Genomic DNA, 16,455 nt, shown 5'->3' on the forward strand with positions numbered 1-16,455 from the left:
TGGACATCTAATGAACAAGGAATTTGTTTGTGAAATGTATGTCAAGTAAGTTTTACAAACATTAGTATTTGCAAAATGCATTTAAAAAAAAAGTTTCAAAAGAAATGGTGTACTAAAGTCACATAATACCATGACAGCCTACGTGATGTTTTAGCATATGTAGCCCAGACTACAAGCAGAGTCTGACAAAACCTAAGCAAGCAGACCTGGCTAAGAATCAGGAGTCATGCTTATTATATAGAATTCTCAAGGGTATCTTGCAATCAGAGGTCACAATCGAGGCAACAGAAGCAATGTCACGATATCAGAGAAAGGGCCAATTCAGTCCTGCTCCCTGACAGTCAGTGAGGTCAGGGATTGCAGCAAATAATTGTATCAAAAGGGAATATTCTCTGCACACTTTTAGAACCATCATCTGAATAAACAAGGCCAGGTCATCTCGAGGTTAAATCAGAACTCTCTGCTTAACCTTGTAGCTGATTGTTTTATGTTTAATTCCCAATCAATTTCTTACATAAAAGAGGAACTTCTAATGAAAATTCTCTATATACATTTTACTTTGATATACATATTAAACTGTTTAGAAATAACAAAATGTATATTTGCAATTAAATCCTTAACTATGTCTATAAAAGATGCCCCTTTTCATATGCTTCAAAATGCTTCATATTAGAGTACAATAATGATGTAACTATTTTAAGAGAAATGACCCTTCATAGTTTAGTAAGCCTGGTACTCAATCTGCACTTGAAAACCACTTAAATAACTTATGCTTAAGCATATGCCACTTGCTGTATAATTAATGTGAAAGTGAGGTTAATTACTACCCTTGTCTGGCTATTTTTATTCCTTTATACTGAACGTGCCACAGGGGGCTAAACACAAGCCTTATCAACGGCTTTTTAGTTGCAATAATTTAATTTATGCAATTATAATAAAATGTCAGAAATTTTAACCTGATAGTGTATGAATAGAAGAATTATTTGAATGGTCATCTAAGTGACATTTTATTGTAGAACATGATCTCTGCAGTGCCGTGACAATGTTTACAAGCATAGAAGTTTCCTGAGTCACAGCTGAGGAAGCTAACTGTATCAATTGGAAAATATAGTATTTTCACATTGTTCTTTACCCAGTATTAATTGTATAGTATGAGATTTGTTTCCAAGCCTATTTAAAACTTGAAACTCAATAGTCTGTTTTTAAAATTTTTTTTTGAATATACATAGGCAAGATAAAATATTTAAGGCACACACACCAAGAAGCACTGTGGTGTAACGCCAACCTAAAAACACCTTCCTTATAAACAGTACAGACATATACATTTGACATAACTTGAAAAGTTTGTATATTATACATGTTAAAATTTGAATTTTGAAGTCATGGAGTAGAAAAGTGTATGTTATATAACACATCTCCTAAAGGTTAATATAAAAATGACTAGATATATTATTCTACAATTCCTCTATTAAAATATTTGAATAGTTTTTAACCATACCTATAATTCCTTGTAAAAGCATCTAAATCTAGCATGATTACGGTCTATTTGTGTAGATTATATGAATCTTGTAAAAGGTACAGGGCTTTGTTCATTTTATTTAACAGCACTATATTTTCAATATCTAAGTTTCAATTTTGGAGTCTTTTCTCAATGTTTTGTTTAAAAGAATATTTCACATCATCAAAAGAAGTTATAATATACTGCTGATCCTTAACTTTATTAGTAAGAAAAAAGAAAAAAACAACTCAAACGTGCGTTTAATATTAAAAATGTTGTCACAAGGAAACAACTTTTTTTGAACGCTGTAGATCTCTGACCTCATTAAGACAATTAATCCTTCATAACACTGTAGGTCCCATGCACAGAATAGAAAACCAATAATTTCTTCATAAGCGATGTCAGTCAATTACATTTTCAGTTCAACAAAATGACCTTGTAAAGGTCTTTCTTGTCCTAATCCAACCTCAAAGGTATTTGAACAGTTAAGACAGATGATTAGAGGCATTTGTATTATAACATATACATTTATAGAATACTTTATTTTCTTTGTTGTGGATTTAAAATGTATCATGTTGCCATCTGTTACAGGAGTTGCACACAGGAATTGTTTCTAAGAATTCATTTGTTCACCCAGAGTCATAACTCTGCACACTCCTAACTTATTTTCATGAAGTGAACTATCACATAATGTGGCACTTGAGGATCTTTTTTGAACATGCAGTATATACTTCAATGCTCTGTGTAACCTTTGTAAAAGGTTATTTGTATATCTAAATGAGTTAAACGTTTAGAATATTTAGCAATCCAAAACTAAGTAAGATAACCTCCTTATGTTTAGTGACTTTCTGGAAAGTAAAAGTAGAATCTCTGCCTTGGCATGTTGTTTTAAAAAAATAAATAGTATGGACGTATGTCATCCAAGTACATGGCAACAAATTCAATGATTATTTTTAATTAGACTTAAGTTCAAATGTTGTAAAACTTTATTGAAAGAGGAATTTAGCCAAATTTACTCTCCCTTAACCCCTCCAACCAAACCCATTTGGATTTAACTTGTTGCTAAAATTATCTGTCTTTTGCACTCGAAGACCTGGGTCACAACCTTACTTAGGGACAGGAAATAGTTATCAGGTCACTGAATGGTCAGATGAAAAAGGATTTGAAATGCTTTAGTACTCAGGGGTCTATTCATCCAAAATGACTGCCTTATGCAGTGTAAAAAGCTGTGGATTTTGACTCTGCACTCAATTTATTCATCTATAAATTGGTTGCGAGGCAGAAATATTTGTTTTATGTTACCCAGTTCCAGGTCACAGAAGCTAAATTTAAAAAAAAAAAAAAGAAAAAAAAAGAGAAAACTTCAGATGCTGTAAATTACTGTTCAGCTATCTTATTCAAGAATGATAAAAAATTGCCCTAAGTGGCTGCAGAAATTATGAGGCCTAATCTTGTTCCACCCATTGAAGTCCACATTAGTCAGTCATTAATTTAAGAAGCAGGAAGACCTCGCTCTATTGTTTTTAAATGTAAAGTCCCCCTCTACCCCCCTTCCCTCAAAGCCAGGTAAATTGCCATAGCAGCCAGGTGTGACCCAGGTGTCAAAGCTCTAACTTTTTTTTTTTTTTAAATAGTTTGGGGCCTTAAAAGGTTGTTGTGGCACAGAAGACTGGAGAACATATTAAAGTCAGATAGCCTCACAAGCGGCTTACTGTTGTTCACCTAATATCATTACAAATGACTAGAGTCTTCAAATGGGAGGAGGTAGGGAATGAGGAGATGGGACAGTGAACAAATGGGTGGAACATTCCGTCAAGTTCAGAATCCTGTGGAGCTAACACCATGGAATTTGGAAGACCAGAACCACAGTGAGGCAGCAGGGTATCAAGCTGAGTATCTCCATGGCTGGTACTTACAGTGCTGGAATCACAAGCAAATCCCAATCTTACTGTTTAAAATAGACTTCTGAACATAAAACACAAAATTCACTTTCTAAATATTCAAACGCCAATGCACACTGCATTGCTCACCTCACAAAATAGGATTTATTTATTTATTTATTTATTTTTAAGCTTGTGAAGCAATTTTAAGATTGGTTTATTCCAAGATCACTGAAAATGCCTACGTTATCATTGATGGACAGAAGACTGGCAAATTAGGCACAGATTTCATTTTAAAGTTTTATTTCATAATAAGAAACTGGGCTACTAAAACTATGTAATTGAAGCTCGAGTGCGTGCACTGTAAGGCCCCTGCAGTCTTTTGCAACTTTTCAGCGTGCCGCTATTGTGAACTGGGTTTGCACTCTGCCAGCAGAGCAGCTCTGACCCATGGAGAGCACTCCTTCAGATCAACACTGCCTCAGGCTTTACTGCTTTCTCCAAGAAGTCTTACGTTTCAGGCATCAAGTTGATTTCTTCTGGAGATGATTAACCCAAACCCATGACAGATTTTTTCCAAGATATCCAACTCCTTATGTTTATTTTATCCTGGCTCTTTCTGGATGTACTGGACACAAGTAACCTACTCATTTTACATGTTAAAGGGCTTGTGGAGAGCCATTAATTCCTTAAAATGAGAAAATATTTCAATGTGCAGAGCTCTGTTGTGTGAGCTCACACTAGATAATGAGAAACAAAGTTACAGAACTATGATTTTAAAAGACAGACTCCCTTCCACACTACAGGTTTTTTTTAAATGCATTTTATTACATCTCAAGATAGATCTTATGCTTTTTGGAAATGCATTATTCTGTCACTTTCACCAGTGCAGTACTGTAAGAATCAGATATTGCTTCCATAGTCTGCCATAAAAATATAGTGCCTGGGAGAGATTATTATATTTTTACTGTAAACATGGGAAAACATTTGTTAAATTATAGAGAATTAATTTTGCAGCATGGTTACTGATGTGTTTTTAGACCAGATTTTAGAAATTGGATGTATACAAACAATTTGTGCATTCTGGGGACTAAGGCTTTTTATATGCTTTAACTGAAAATGGTCAAGTTATTAAAGCCTAAAAACAACTAATACCCATGTGTATTAGCTACCTTTCATAATATTCTTATCTACCGTTTGAACGACATACACATCCTGATATAATGAAAGCTTATCTGTTTCACAGCACTAGTAAAGGTTACTGAAAATATCTCAATCTCAATGACACTTCTGTCAGCTTTCATCTGAAGATATTATATCCAGACAACCACTAGGAATTTGAATCAATAAGTAAATGCTATTTACTTACTACATGCTTATATTTTCCAATGTATTTCCTTTCATTACTGCAATATAGGATATTACATATGTTAAACATGTTTATGTAAAAACATTTTTAAAGTGCGTACTTATATTAACCAAAAAAGAGAATCCTAAATTACCAGATGTATTTGGCCTAGTATAGCAAAGAAATTTAAAGACAAAGTGGCAGTCCTAAGTCTCAGTTTTCATGGGTTTAAGTTAAGCCTAGTAATAATAAATACAGTATAACAACATTTTGCACTTAAGTAACACCTTCTGTCTGTGGATGTAGATGAGAAAGTTGAGGCACAGACATATTTTAAGAGACATACCTAAAGTCAAATAAGTTGTCTGTGTCACAGCCAGGATGGATGAAAACCTGGACCCACTGAAGACAACAGGAGTTTAGCTATTCATTTCACAAGGGTCAGGATTTCATACCTGCTTTCCTGAATCCCAGTCCTGTGCTGTAACCACACAGTCATCTTTCCTCTAATTTTTGGTTAATGTGATCTGAAAACAACTTGTATTTTCATTTGCAATGTTAGAGAAATTAAATACATTTGTCTTTAAATAAAAACTGACTGATAAAAGCAGAACCTGTTAGTTTTCAAATGAATATTTATGAAAATCTATCCTTAGTACTTATTATGTTTTCTATATTTCTTATTATACTTTCTATAATTTAGTGACAATGATCATAAGATGACAGAGGACAAAGTATTACTAATTAGATACTAAGGCTTATTAAGAAATTTCTAGCCTGCAGGCTACATCTAACAATATAAAACAATATGACTCATAGAGATTAACCTTGTGACACTGTGCACATTCAGGAGTGAAGCCACCTTAATGAGTTATTTTCACTGAATCTGAAGACTATACAGAGAGTGCATATGCACCAAGAGGTTCAGATGTACCTTGATGCATGTACTTCTATGCCAGTCGGTCACCGGTTGTGAGTAAAACTTAATAAAGGCATCAGAGTATAGTGTCTGAACTTCTGAGTAATAGCAAGAGAAGTGGATCCTGACATTAAAGATTTTCAGTAGGATTACTGACTTCCAACAGATTGATTCTGTTTCTCCATCTTGCACAGCTGATTCCCCACCTAAGAGAAATGATGAACATGGCTCACCAATCATATGGGTAGATGGACTGCACTCACTATCAGGTGGCCAGGATGATCTGAAGTGCTTCAAAAGCTTATATTCCAAGTGGGCCAGACCCAGCAGTTTTGTGCTGCTGTAGCAGAGTAATACAGCCATATTGCCAGTTGAACTGACTGTGGCAGAGACGGACTATGCCACACTCTGGCTCACGATTTACAGGAATTTTCCAAGAAGGAGACAACGGAGAACACCAGCAATTTGTAGCTGTCAGATCAACTCTTTGGGTCTGAAAGGCCCCAGACTACTCTACACGAGACCAGGAATTGGACTGGTCCCTAGGCAGCCCAGGATGAAGGAGTAGAAATAAAAGTGGTTTAAAGTAGAGCTGGTCTAAAAATCATGAAAAAAAAAACTGATTTTTTTAATTGAGAAAAAAAAAGTTTCACAAAACTTTTCATTACATTTTTTGTTTGTCATTTTAAATCAAAATTTGACAAAAAAATTTAACCAGATTTAGCTTAAAGCCATCTAACTCCTCCCTCTTCTAGTCCCAATCTAAGCAGAACTCAGCTGGACCAGAGAATCCAGTCCAACATATTTGATCCATATGAACGGCTAACAGATCACTGGAAATCACAGAACATGTCTTTCAGATTACTGCAGAGGGTTTTGGATCAGGCCCTAACTTCCCAAGAAGAAAAGCAGGTTATCGTGTGTGTGTGTGCGCGTGTTTAAAATATATTACAATTTTACTAAGTGCTAACATGGCCCATCAGTGCCACAACATTTAGGAAGATTTTGTAGCCTTCAGATGTATTGACAGGTTACTGTCTCACCTTCTCTAGAATTATTTTGGTGCATGTATATATCCCTCCTCCCATCCCTTTTACATATCACTTATCTTCTTAGATTGGTTTCAGAGTAGCAGCCGTGTTAGTCTGTATTTGCAAAAAGAAAAGGAGTACTTGTGGCACCTTAGAGACTAACAAATTTATTTGAGCATAAGCTTTCGTGAGCTACAGCTCACTTCATCGGATTCATTGGAAATTCTTCAAGGTGGAGACCAGGTCTCCATATGTTGTTTGTGCAACAAAGAGGTCTGTTTCTGATTGGGACTTCTCCATGCTACTCTGCTATAAATATTAATGAATAACAATTTCTCCTTCAGGCTTATTATACAGTCACTGGAGAATCAGTAGTGGATTCACTGACATTTCATGAAAGATTTGATATCTCATGGCAAACTTTAAAAAATATATTTTTGGATATTCCTGTTCACAAAGGCCCTGGTCCTATAAAGCACTCAAGGAGCATGTATCAGGTTTTGCTCACATGAGTAGTCCCATGTGATCGAAGTTATGCACATGACTTGATGCTTTGAAGTAGGTCCATAAATTTCTTTTCTTCTCACTTTCCCCCTACAATTTTGTTATAGAATGATTTGCATAAAAATGGGTTTTTTTCTGCAGAGCTCATTTTCTCTTTTTGGCGATACCTCAGTATAGTAAATCTGTGGCATCACACTTGCTTTTACAAGTACAATTAGTGTGATGCCAGAAATGAAATTCCCATTTCAAATGAGGAAAAAGCAGGACCAGGAGGTCTCAAAACCAAAACTTTTGGATTTATACAATAATCTGTAATAAAAAATGAATGAAGGCAGAAAGAAAATACATGAGCCAGTAAGAGTACTGTCAGCAAGAAAAGTGCTATTTTCCATGAAGTCTCAGTGAGCTTTTAAAAAGCCATAAGTTCAATAAGTTGTCAACTCAACATGTGGGGGAAGGGAATGTTATACTTTTTTATGTAGTATTAAAACAAAATGATTTAAAAAAATCCCATTCAAATTAAAATATTGGTCTTACCTAAACTTAAACCAAGGAAGTTGAGTATTACAGATGCCAATGTATCCTAATTCCCCCATTGTGTTTAGATCTATGTCACACAACAGCATACAACATCCTGAGACTTCTGAACTATGTAGGAAAAAAAGGTGAATTATGACAAAATGTCATCCTTAACTCAGACAGAATTGATTTGCTTTAATTAGTTCACCAGATTGTTGATCTTATTTAAGTGCAAGTTTTTTCCTTCCATTCAGTGGACTTGTTTCCAGACAAAAAGTTTGCTATATTCTTCCCTTCCCACAAATGCTTAGCATCCATTAATCCTTAGAACAATAAATATTTTAAAATAACCATGAAAAAAATGAAATACCAGATATATTTAAAGTTGAAACGAATTTAACCAAGGATAGAATATAAAATACAAATATGATACAGTGGTTTAAATAACCATCAATACTGGTTAATACTGTATAGATAGGAGTCAGATACAAGCTTTTAGATATATTGTTTTTTCTACCACTTCTTTTCCGTCTATGCAGTGTTTCTTTTTTGCATTAGGCTTATTTTAAATACTGTTAACCATAATCCATAATTACAACCGAAAGAACAGAGAAGACTCAAGAGACATACCATACATTTGACAACTTAAATCCTTCTAGATGTTCTCTGCTGTGATGTGTTCCAGTTTAAAAAGCTAAAAATCATCTAATTGTTTCACTTCCTAGGGCATCCCCTTTCAAAAGGGGCAATCCCCTTATTTAACAGATAACATGTGTTCTTGCTATTGATGTTACAGTTTCTCCTCCCCACCTCCCACATTAAAGCAGGAATATTTAGAATGTAGATCCCTTCTTCTTTGAGATCTCTCTTTAGTGGGTTCTAAAGGAGAGAAGTTGGGATTCAAACCCTCCACCAAAGTATTAAAGCACTGACTGGCAGGCAGGCTGGCTGTCCGTGGAGGGAAAATGGGTTGTATGGGTGAAGTTCATTCCTACCAGTCAGCTGATTGGTTTGTTCTTCCTTTTGCTCTGGGGGACAACGTCTGCAGGGCTTGATCAGAAGTTGGTCCAATAAAAGATATTACCTCACCTACCTTGTATCTACCTGGTATCTCTACAGAGCTTGTTCGCAGAGAGTGGGAACTCCCACCATAAAAAAAAAGATTCAAGAAGATCTGCTCAAGGCAGGACAAGGCATGGTCAAAAGGACAGAAAGAGAAGACATTGGCCTGGTGCTTGTGAGATGGGAGTCAAGCAACCCAGTCTGCACAGATCCTGTTCCAGCCCAACTCAGTGAAACTCTCATGTAGGCTCTTTGTTTTGTGGAGGCCAAAGTGAGGCACAGAAAGCTCTGAAGTCATCCTGGTGGTATCACAACAGCTCAAGCAGCTGTTCCTCAGGTGTGCTTTTGACCCTAATTCCCATCCCCAACTTAATGCTTTCTGGGAAGCCCACTTGAAGCCATATTGCACCTGAGATGCTTTCTTCCACTTGATCAAGGAATGAAGCAATGTGGCAGCATTCTCAGTCTAACCAAACCCCCTTTAGGGAAGGAATAGTCACTAATAGCATACAGTGCCTGTGAGAGTTAGCTGGAAAAAAACCCAGCCAAGTCAATGATGAGAGGGGAATAGCTGTGGACGACAGGAGAAGTGCCCAGAATTGGCCTAACTCTGCTTCCAGTGAAGACAATTGGAGTATTACCACTGACTTTAATAGTAGCAGAATTGAACAAACGCTGAGGGCATTTGAAAAGCTCAGTCTATAACTTTTATAAGTTCTTCTGAAATTTCTTACGTATACCCTCAGCCCAAAGGTGAATTCTTTTTGAATGTTCAATACAATGTTTAAATTGTATGAGCATGGAGCAAAAATGTTTTTTTTTTCCATTTAAAGATTTTTTCATATTTTTCTTTTGAATTTACAGAATAGTTTGTTTAAAATAAAAATGGTTTGTTGTCTTCAAGAATGGGTAACTTGAAAAAAATATATAACCAAGAAACAAAGTGAGCTTAGAAATGGTTTTATTTGGTGCATTTAAATTGGTAAGAAAAAAGAACAGTGTCTGAAATAGATAAGGGTGTACACAAGGCCCAAACCATATTATTTCTCTGGTTACTACCATTCATAGTATTCTATGCTACTGCTTTGTATTTCCTCTGTACAGTGCTTTGCTGCTTTTTTAAAATATTTTATTAAATCTGTAGCAGCTAGTGTCATGCAGTTCCACCTCCAATCCCACAGCATGGTGAGCAGCTCCCCATTTTGTTGAAAGGGTCTTTTACTAAGATCCCTCTAAGCTGCACAGCCGTGTAGCTGCACAGCAGGCTATCAAGGGCTATCAAGTGCCGCATAGGCAGGGAAAGGTGCCTCTCCCCCAGCCCCAGCCCCAGCCCCGTGGCAGCCTGCACCCAACCCCCTCATCCCCAGCCCCACCCCAGAGCCCACACTCCCAGCTGGAGCCCTCACCTCCCTGCAGCACTCCAACCCTCTGTCCCAGTTGTGAGCCCCCTCCCGGACCCCAAACTCCTCATCCTTGGCCCCACCCCAGAGCCCTCACTGCCCCCCCCCGCACCCTAACCCTGTGCCCCCTCCCACATGCCAAAACTCTCAGTCCCACCCCCGCCAGACATCATCTCCATATTGGTGCACATAACAAAATTCATTCCGCACATGGATGTAAAAAATTAGAGGGAACATTGGTCTTTCACCTCCCTTCTGTGAATGTAGCTTCAAGCATGTCACTTAAACCAACTCCCCCAATTTAAAAGTATTTAGTGCCTGATCCAAAGCTCACTGAAATCAATGGAAAAATTCCCACTGATTTCAGTGAGCTTTGGGTCAGGCCTACAGTGCACATTACAAATTAATCACTAGAAAAAAATGTATTAAAACTGAAATGTTTCATCATGTCATTTGAGTTGTCCACACGCAGCTAAGGACTTGGAGCTAATCCCTTCTCTTACTTCTGCGTGTTTTTTCATAACTGAAAAAGAATTGCAAAGACATTGCAAAATACATAAATACATATAAAGGAAAACTCCTGTTCATACCTTCAAAGTAACTGCTGGCTGTCTCTTTTGCTGGCTGTCTCTTCCTTGGTGGTTTCACAGGGGGATGTTTATTTTCATTGTTTCTGAACAACGCCAGGCGCACAGCTGGGTCTAGACGACAAGAAGAAGTTAAAATCAGAGGTCAGATCTGTCTTGTTCATTCCTTGAAGCAGATATTCACCTTTTAGTCATTTAATAAAAGAAACAATCTCTTGTGTACGTTTTACATTAACAAAAACAATTACATTACTTCTAAAATACATTAATATATGTACAAAGAAGCAGCCATCTTGACTTGTTTATGTACTTTTAAAAGCTTTCTAAATCATCCACCTGTGAAAAGCAAAACTACATTTTGAAAGGATATATATTTTAGCAAATATTTAGAAGTCCTATTTTGAAGGTGGGGATCTCAATCATAAAAATTTGGTAAACAAATATGTAACCCCCAATGTCTACAACTTAATAGACTGGTTCAAATAAATGTGTTTCCCACTAAGCAAAGAAAATCACAAATATTTTATTATCTGAGGCTAAACTTGAGGAACATAAATGAACTGAAAGCCCTTTAACATATCCTATCCTGTTCAAAGTAGAGATGGCCTCCAACAGCCTGTGGAAACATACTCTCCATAATCATTCCCATAATTAGTAGGCTACATAGTCTTAAGTCTTCATAACTTATCAAAAATTGTTTGTAAAGAGCCAGAGATGGACACAAACATTCCCACACCAGACGAACTTACAATTTATATAAGAAAAGCAAAACAAATCTTTTTGTTCAACAGCTGAGGAGAAGGGAGTTTTGCAGTTTATTAATGAAGGGAAGAGAGGAGGGACTGCTTGAACAGGTGAATTTAAGGAGGGATATGAAGGAAAGTGAGTGCTTGAGGACAAGGAAAGGAGTACTTGTGGCACCTTAGAGACTAACAAATTTATCTGAGCATAAGCTTTCGTGAGCTACAGCTCACTTCATTGGATGCATGCAGTGGAAAATACAGTGGAGGATTTATATACACAGAGAACATGAAACAATGGGCATTACCATACACACTGTAACAAGAGTGATCAGGTAAGGTGAGCTATTACCAGCAGGAGAGCGGGGGGGAAAAAACTTTTGTAGTGATAATCAAGGTGGGCCATTTCCAGCAGTTAACAAGAACATGTGAGGAACTGTGGGTGGGGGGAGGAAATAAACATGGGGAAATAGTTTTACTTCGTGTAATGACACATCCACTCCCAGTCTTTATTCAAGCCTAAGTTAATTGTATACAGTTTTCAAATTAATTCCAATTCAGCAGTCTCTCATTGGAGTCTGTTTTTGAAGTTTTTTTGTTGAAGAATTGCCACTTTTAGGTCTGTAATCGAGTGACCAAAGAGACTGAAGTGTTCTCCAACTGGTTTTTGAATGTTATAATTCTTGACATCTGATTTGTGTCCATTTATTCTTTTACGTAGAGACTGTCCAGTTTGCCCAATGTACATGGCCAAACTGTCCCTCCACCGCCACGAACATGATACAGTTCTGTGGTGACCTAGAATCCTACTTTCGATGTCTCCAACTCAAGGAATATTTCCAACACACCTCCAACATACTAACCCACAGAGACCTTCCTACCAAGACTACAAAAAGAAGGATTCTGGGTGGACTCCTCCTGAAGGTTGAAACAACAGACTGGACTTCTACATAGAGTGCTTCCGCCGACGTGCACGGGCTGAAATTGTGGAAAAGCAGTATCACTTGCCCCATAAGCTCAACTGTGCAGAACACAATGCCATCCACAGCCTCAGAAACAACTCTGACATCATAATCAAAAAGGCTGACAAAGGAGTTGCTGTCGTCATCATGAATAGGTTGGAATATGAACAAGAGGCTGCTGGGCAGATCTCCAACACCACTTTCTACAAGCCATTACTCTCTGATCCCACTGAGGGTCACCAAAGAAACTACAGCATTTGCTCAAGAAACTCCCTGAAAAAGCACAAGAACAAATCCATATAGACACACCCCTAGAACCCTGACCAGGGGTATTCTATCTGCTACCCAAGATCCATACACCTGGAAATCCTAGATGCCCCATCATCTCACCATGGCACCCTAACAGCAGGATTGTCTGGCTATGTCGACTCCCTCCTCAGGGCCTACACTACCAGCAATCTTTGAGACACAACTGACTTCCTGAGGAAACTACAATCCATTGGTGATCTTCCTGAAAATATCATCCTAGCCACTATGGATGTAGAAACCCTCTACACCAACATTCCACACAAAGATGGACTACAGGCCGTCAGAAACACTATCCCCGATAATGTCATGGCAAACCTGGTGGCTGAACTTCGTGACTTTGTCCTCACCTATAACTATTTCACATTTCGGGACAATGTATACCTTCAAATCAGCGGCATTGCTATGGGTACCCGCATGGCCCCACAGTATACCAACATTTTTATGGCTGTCTTAGAACAACACTTCCTCAGTTCTCATCCCCTAATGCCCTTACTCTACTTGCACTACATTGATGACATCTTCATCATCTGGACCCATAGAAAAGAAGTCCTTGAGGAATTCCACCATGATTTCAACAATTTCCATCCCACCATCACCCTCAGCCTGGACCAGTCCACACAACAGATCCACTTCCTGGACACTATGGTGATAATAAGCTATGGTCACAAAAACACCACCCTATACCAGAAACCTACTGACCGCTATGCTTACCTACATGCCTCCAGCTTTCATCCAGACCACACCATATGATCCATTGTCTACAGCCAAGCTCAACGATACAACCGCATTTGCTCCAACCCCTCAGATAGAGACAAACACCTATAAGATCTCTATCAAGCATTCTTACAACTACAATACCCACCTTCTGAAGTGAAAAAAACAGATTGACAGAGCCAGAAGAGCACCCAGAAGTTACCTACTTCAGGACTGGCCCAACAAAGAAAATAACAGAACGCCACTAGCCATCACCTTCAGCCCCCAACTAAAACCTCTCCAATGCATCATCAGGGATCTACAACCTATCCTGAAGGATCACCCATCACTCTCACAGATCTTGGGAGACAGGCCAGCCCTTGCTTACAGACAGCCCCCCAACCTGAAGCAAATACTCACCAGCAACCACACACCCCACAACAAAAACACTAACCCTGGAAGCTATCCTTGCAACAAAACCTGTTGCCAACTGTGTCCACATATCTATTCAGGGGACACCTTCAGAGGGCCTAATCACATCAGCCACACTATCAGAGGCTCCTTCACCTGCACATTTACCCATGTGATATCTGCCATCAGGTGCCAGCAATGCCCCTCTGCCATGTACATTGGGCAAACTGGACAGTCTCTACGTAAAAGAATAAATGGACACAAATCAGATGTCAAGAATTATAACATTCAAAAACCAGTCGAGAACACTTCAATCTCTTTGGTAACTCAATTACAGACCTAAAAGTGGCAATCCTTCAACAACAAAAACTTAAAAAACAGACTCCAAGGAGAGACTGCTGAATTGGAATTAATTTGAAAACTGGATACAATTAACTTAGGTTTGAATAAAGACTGGGAGTGGATGTGTCATTACACAAAGTAAAACTATTTTCCCATGTTTATTTCCCCTCCCCCCCACAGTTCCTCAGACATTCTTGTCAACTGCTGGAAATGGCCCACCTTGATTATCACTACAAAAGGTGCCGCTCTCCTGCTGGCAATTGCTCACCTTACCTGATCACTCGTGTTACAGTGTGTATGGTAACACCCATTGTTTCATGTTCTCTGTGTACATAAATCTCCCCACTGTATTTTCCACTGCATGCATCCGATGAAGTGAGCTGTAGCTCACGAAAGCTTATGCTCAAATAAATTTGTTAGTCTCTAAGGTGCCACAAGTACTCCTTTTGTTTTTGCGGATACAGACTAACATGGTTGCTACTCTGAAACCTGGGGACAAGGAAGGAGTCTCACATACAGAAGGCAGAATGAAATAAGCTTAAGTCAGGTATCTGGAATAGGAGATGAAGAGGGGGTGGGAAGAACACAAGAACTGGAAGAAATGCACAGAGTTAGAGCGGGAGGTATTACATAGGATCGTGCAGGGGGTGAGGTTGGGAAGGTTGAACCTGATGCTAGGGTTGCCAACCCTCCAGGATTGGCCTGGAGTCTCCAGGAATTAAAGATTAATCTTTATTTAAAGATTATGTCATGTGAGTAAATCTCCAGGAATATGTCCAACCAAAACTGGCAACCCTACCTGATGCAGTAAACAGTGTAAGACCCAAAGGAGGGAACCAATGGAAAAGGTCATATCGTTAGTGTCATAAATATAAAGGGAAGGGTAAACCCCTTTGAAATCCCTCCTGGCCAGGGGAAAGCTCCTCTCACCTGTAAAGGGTTAAGAAGCTAAAGGTAACCTCGCTGGCACCTGACCAAAATGACCAATGAGGAGACAAGATACTTAAAAAAGCTGGGAGGAGGGAGAGAAACAAAGGGTCTGGGTCTGTCTGTAGTCGTCTTGGCTGGGGATAGACCAGGAATGGAGTCTTAGAACTTTAGTAAGTAATCTAGCTAGGTATGTGTTAGATTATGATTTCTTTAGATGGCTGAGAAAAGAATTGTGCTGAATAGAATAACTATTTCTGTCTGTGTATCTTTTTTGTAACTTAAGGTTTTGCCTAGAGGGGTTCTCTATGTTTTTAAATCTAATTACCCTGTAAGATATCTACCATCCTGATTTTACAGGGGGGATTTCTTTATTTCTATTTACTTCTATTTTTTATTAAAAGTCTTCTTGTAAAAAACTGAATGCTTTTTTCATTGTTCTCAGATCCAAGGGTTTGGGTCTGTGGTCACCTATGCAAATTGGTGAGGCTTTTTATCCAACATTTCCCAGGAAAAGGGGGGGTGCAAGTGTTGGTAGGATTGTTCTTTGTTCTTAAGATCCAAGGGTCTGGGTCTGTAGTCACCTAGGCAAATTGGTGAGGCTTTTTACCAAACCTTGTCCAGGAAGTGGGGTGCAAGGTTTTGGGAAGTATTTTGGGGGGAAGGACGCGTCCAAACAGCTCTTCCCCAGTAACCAGTATTAGTTTGGTGGTGGTAGCGGCCAGTCCAAGGACAACGGGTGTAATATTTTGTACCTTGGGGAAGTTTTGACCTAAGCTGGTAAAGATAAGCTTAGGAGGTTTTTCATGCAGGTCCCGACATCTGTACCCTAGAGTTCAGAGTGGGGGAGGAACCTTGACAGTTAGTGAAGGGGGAAGGAGACTGTATCAGCAGACAGACTTGGGATGAAGGGGAAAGCTAATAGGAAATGAAGGCAGAAAAGCGATTGTTTTTTAGCCGTGAAAAGGGTTTTAGCAGTGGGGACAATGAGGAAAGGATGTAGCTTGAGGAAGTGAAGAGAAAAAGGAGTAGAACTTAGCAAGAAAAGAATGAGTAGGCAGCATAGAAGGATTGGGGAAGATGGGAAGTGCAGTTTTGGAGAGAGTGGGTGTGTCAGAATAATAATGTCAGTTTCTCCATTATGAGACTGTTACCAAGGGAGCCGGGGGAAGGAGGAGGAGGCTTCTGTGGGGACAAAATTACTTCTTAATCAGTGAGGCTGTCAGAGCTTCTGAGAGCCAGCAGCAAAGTATGTAGCCTTTCAGAGGCGTGAGGGTGAGGGGAAGGGAGCTAGGTCTATAAATGTCAGACCCTAATCTCCCC

General features: G+C 38.7%; 1 protein-coding gene across 1 annotated transcript in view; it reads right to left on the reverse strand.

The window, feature by feature from the left end:
* LRRIQ1 (leucine rich repeats and IQ motif containing 1) overlaps window positions 1-16,455 on the reverse strand; it is a 187,922-nt gene that overhangs the window by 53,018 nt on the left and 118,449 nt on the right. The window contains exon 23 of the mRNA XM_073327613.2: window positions 10,752-10,862. Coding sequence (XP_073183714.2) covers window positions 10,752-10,862 — 111 coding nt within the window. The remainder of the gene's footprint in view (window positions 1-10,751; window positions 10,863-16,455) is intronic.

This window comes from Lepidochelys kempii, chromosome 1 (genome assembly GCF_965140285.1).
Source record: "Lepidochelys kempii isolate rLepKem1 chromosome 1, rLepKem1.hap1, whole genome shotgun sequence".
In the NCBI taxonomy this organism is placed as follows: domain Eukaryota; kingdom Metazoa; phylum Chordata; order Testudines; family Cheloniidae; genus Lepidochelys; species Lepidochelys kempii.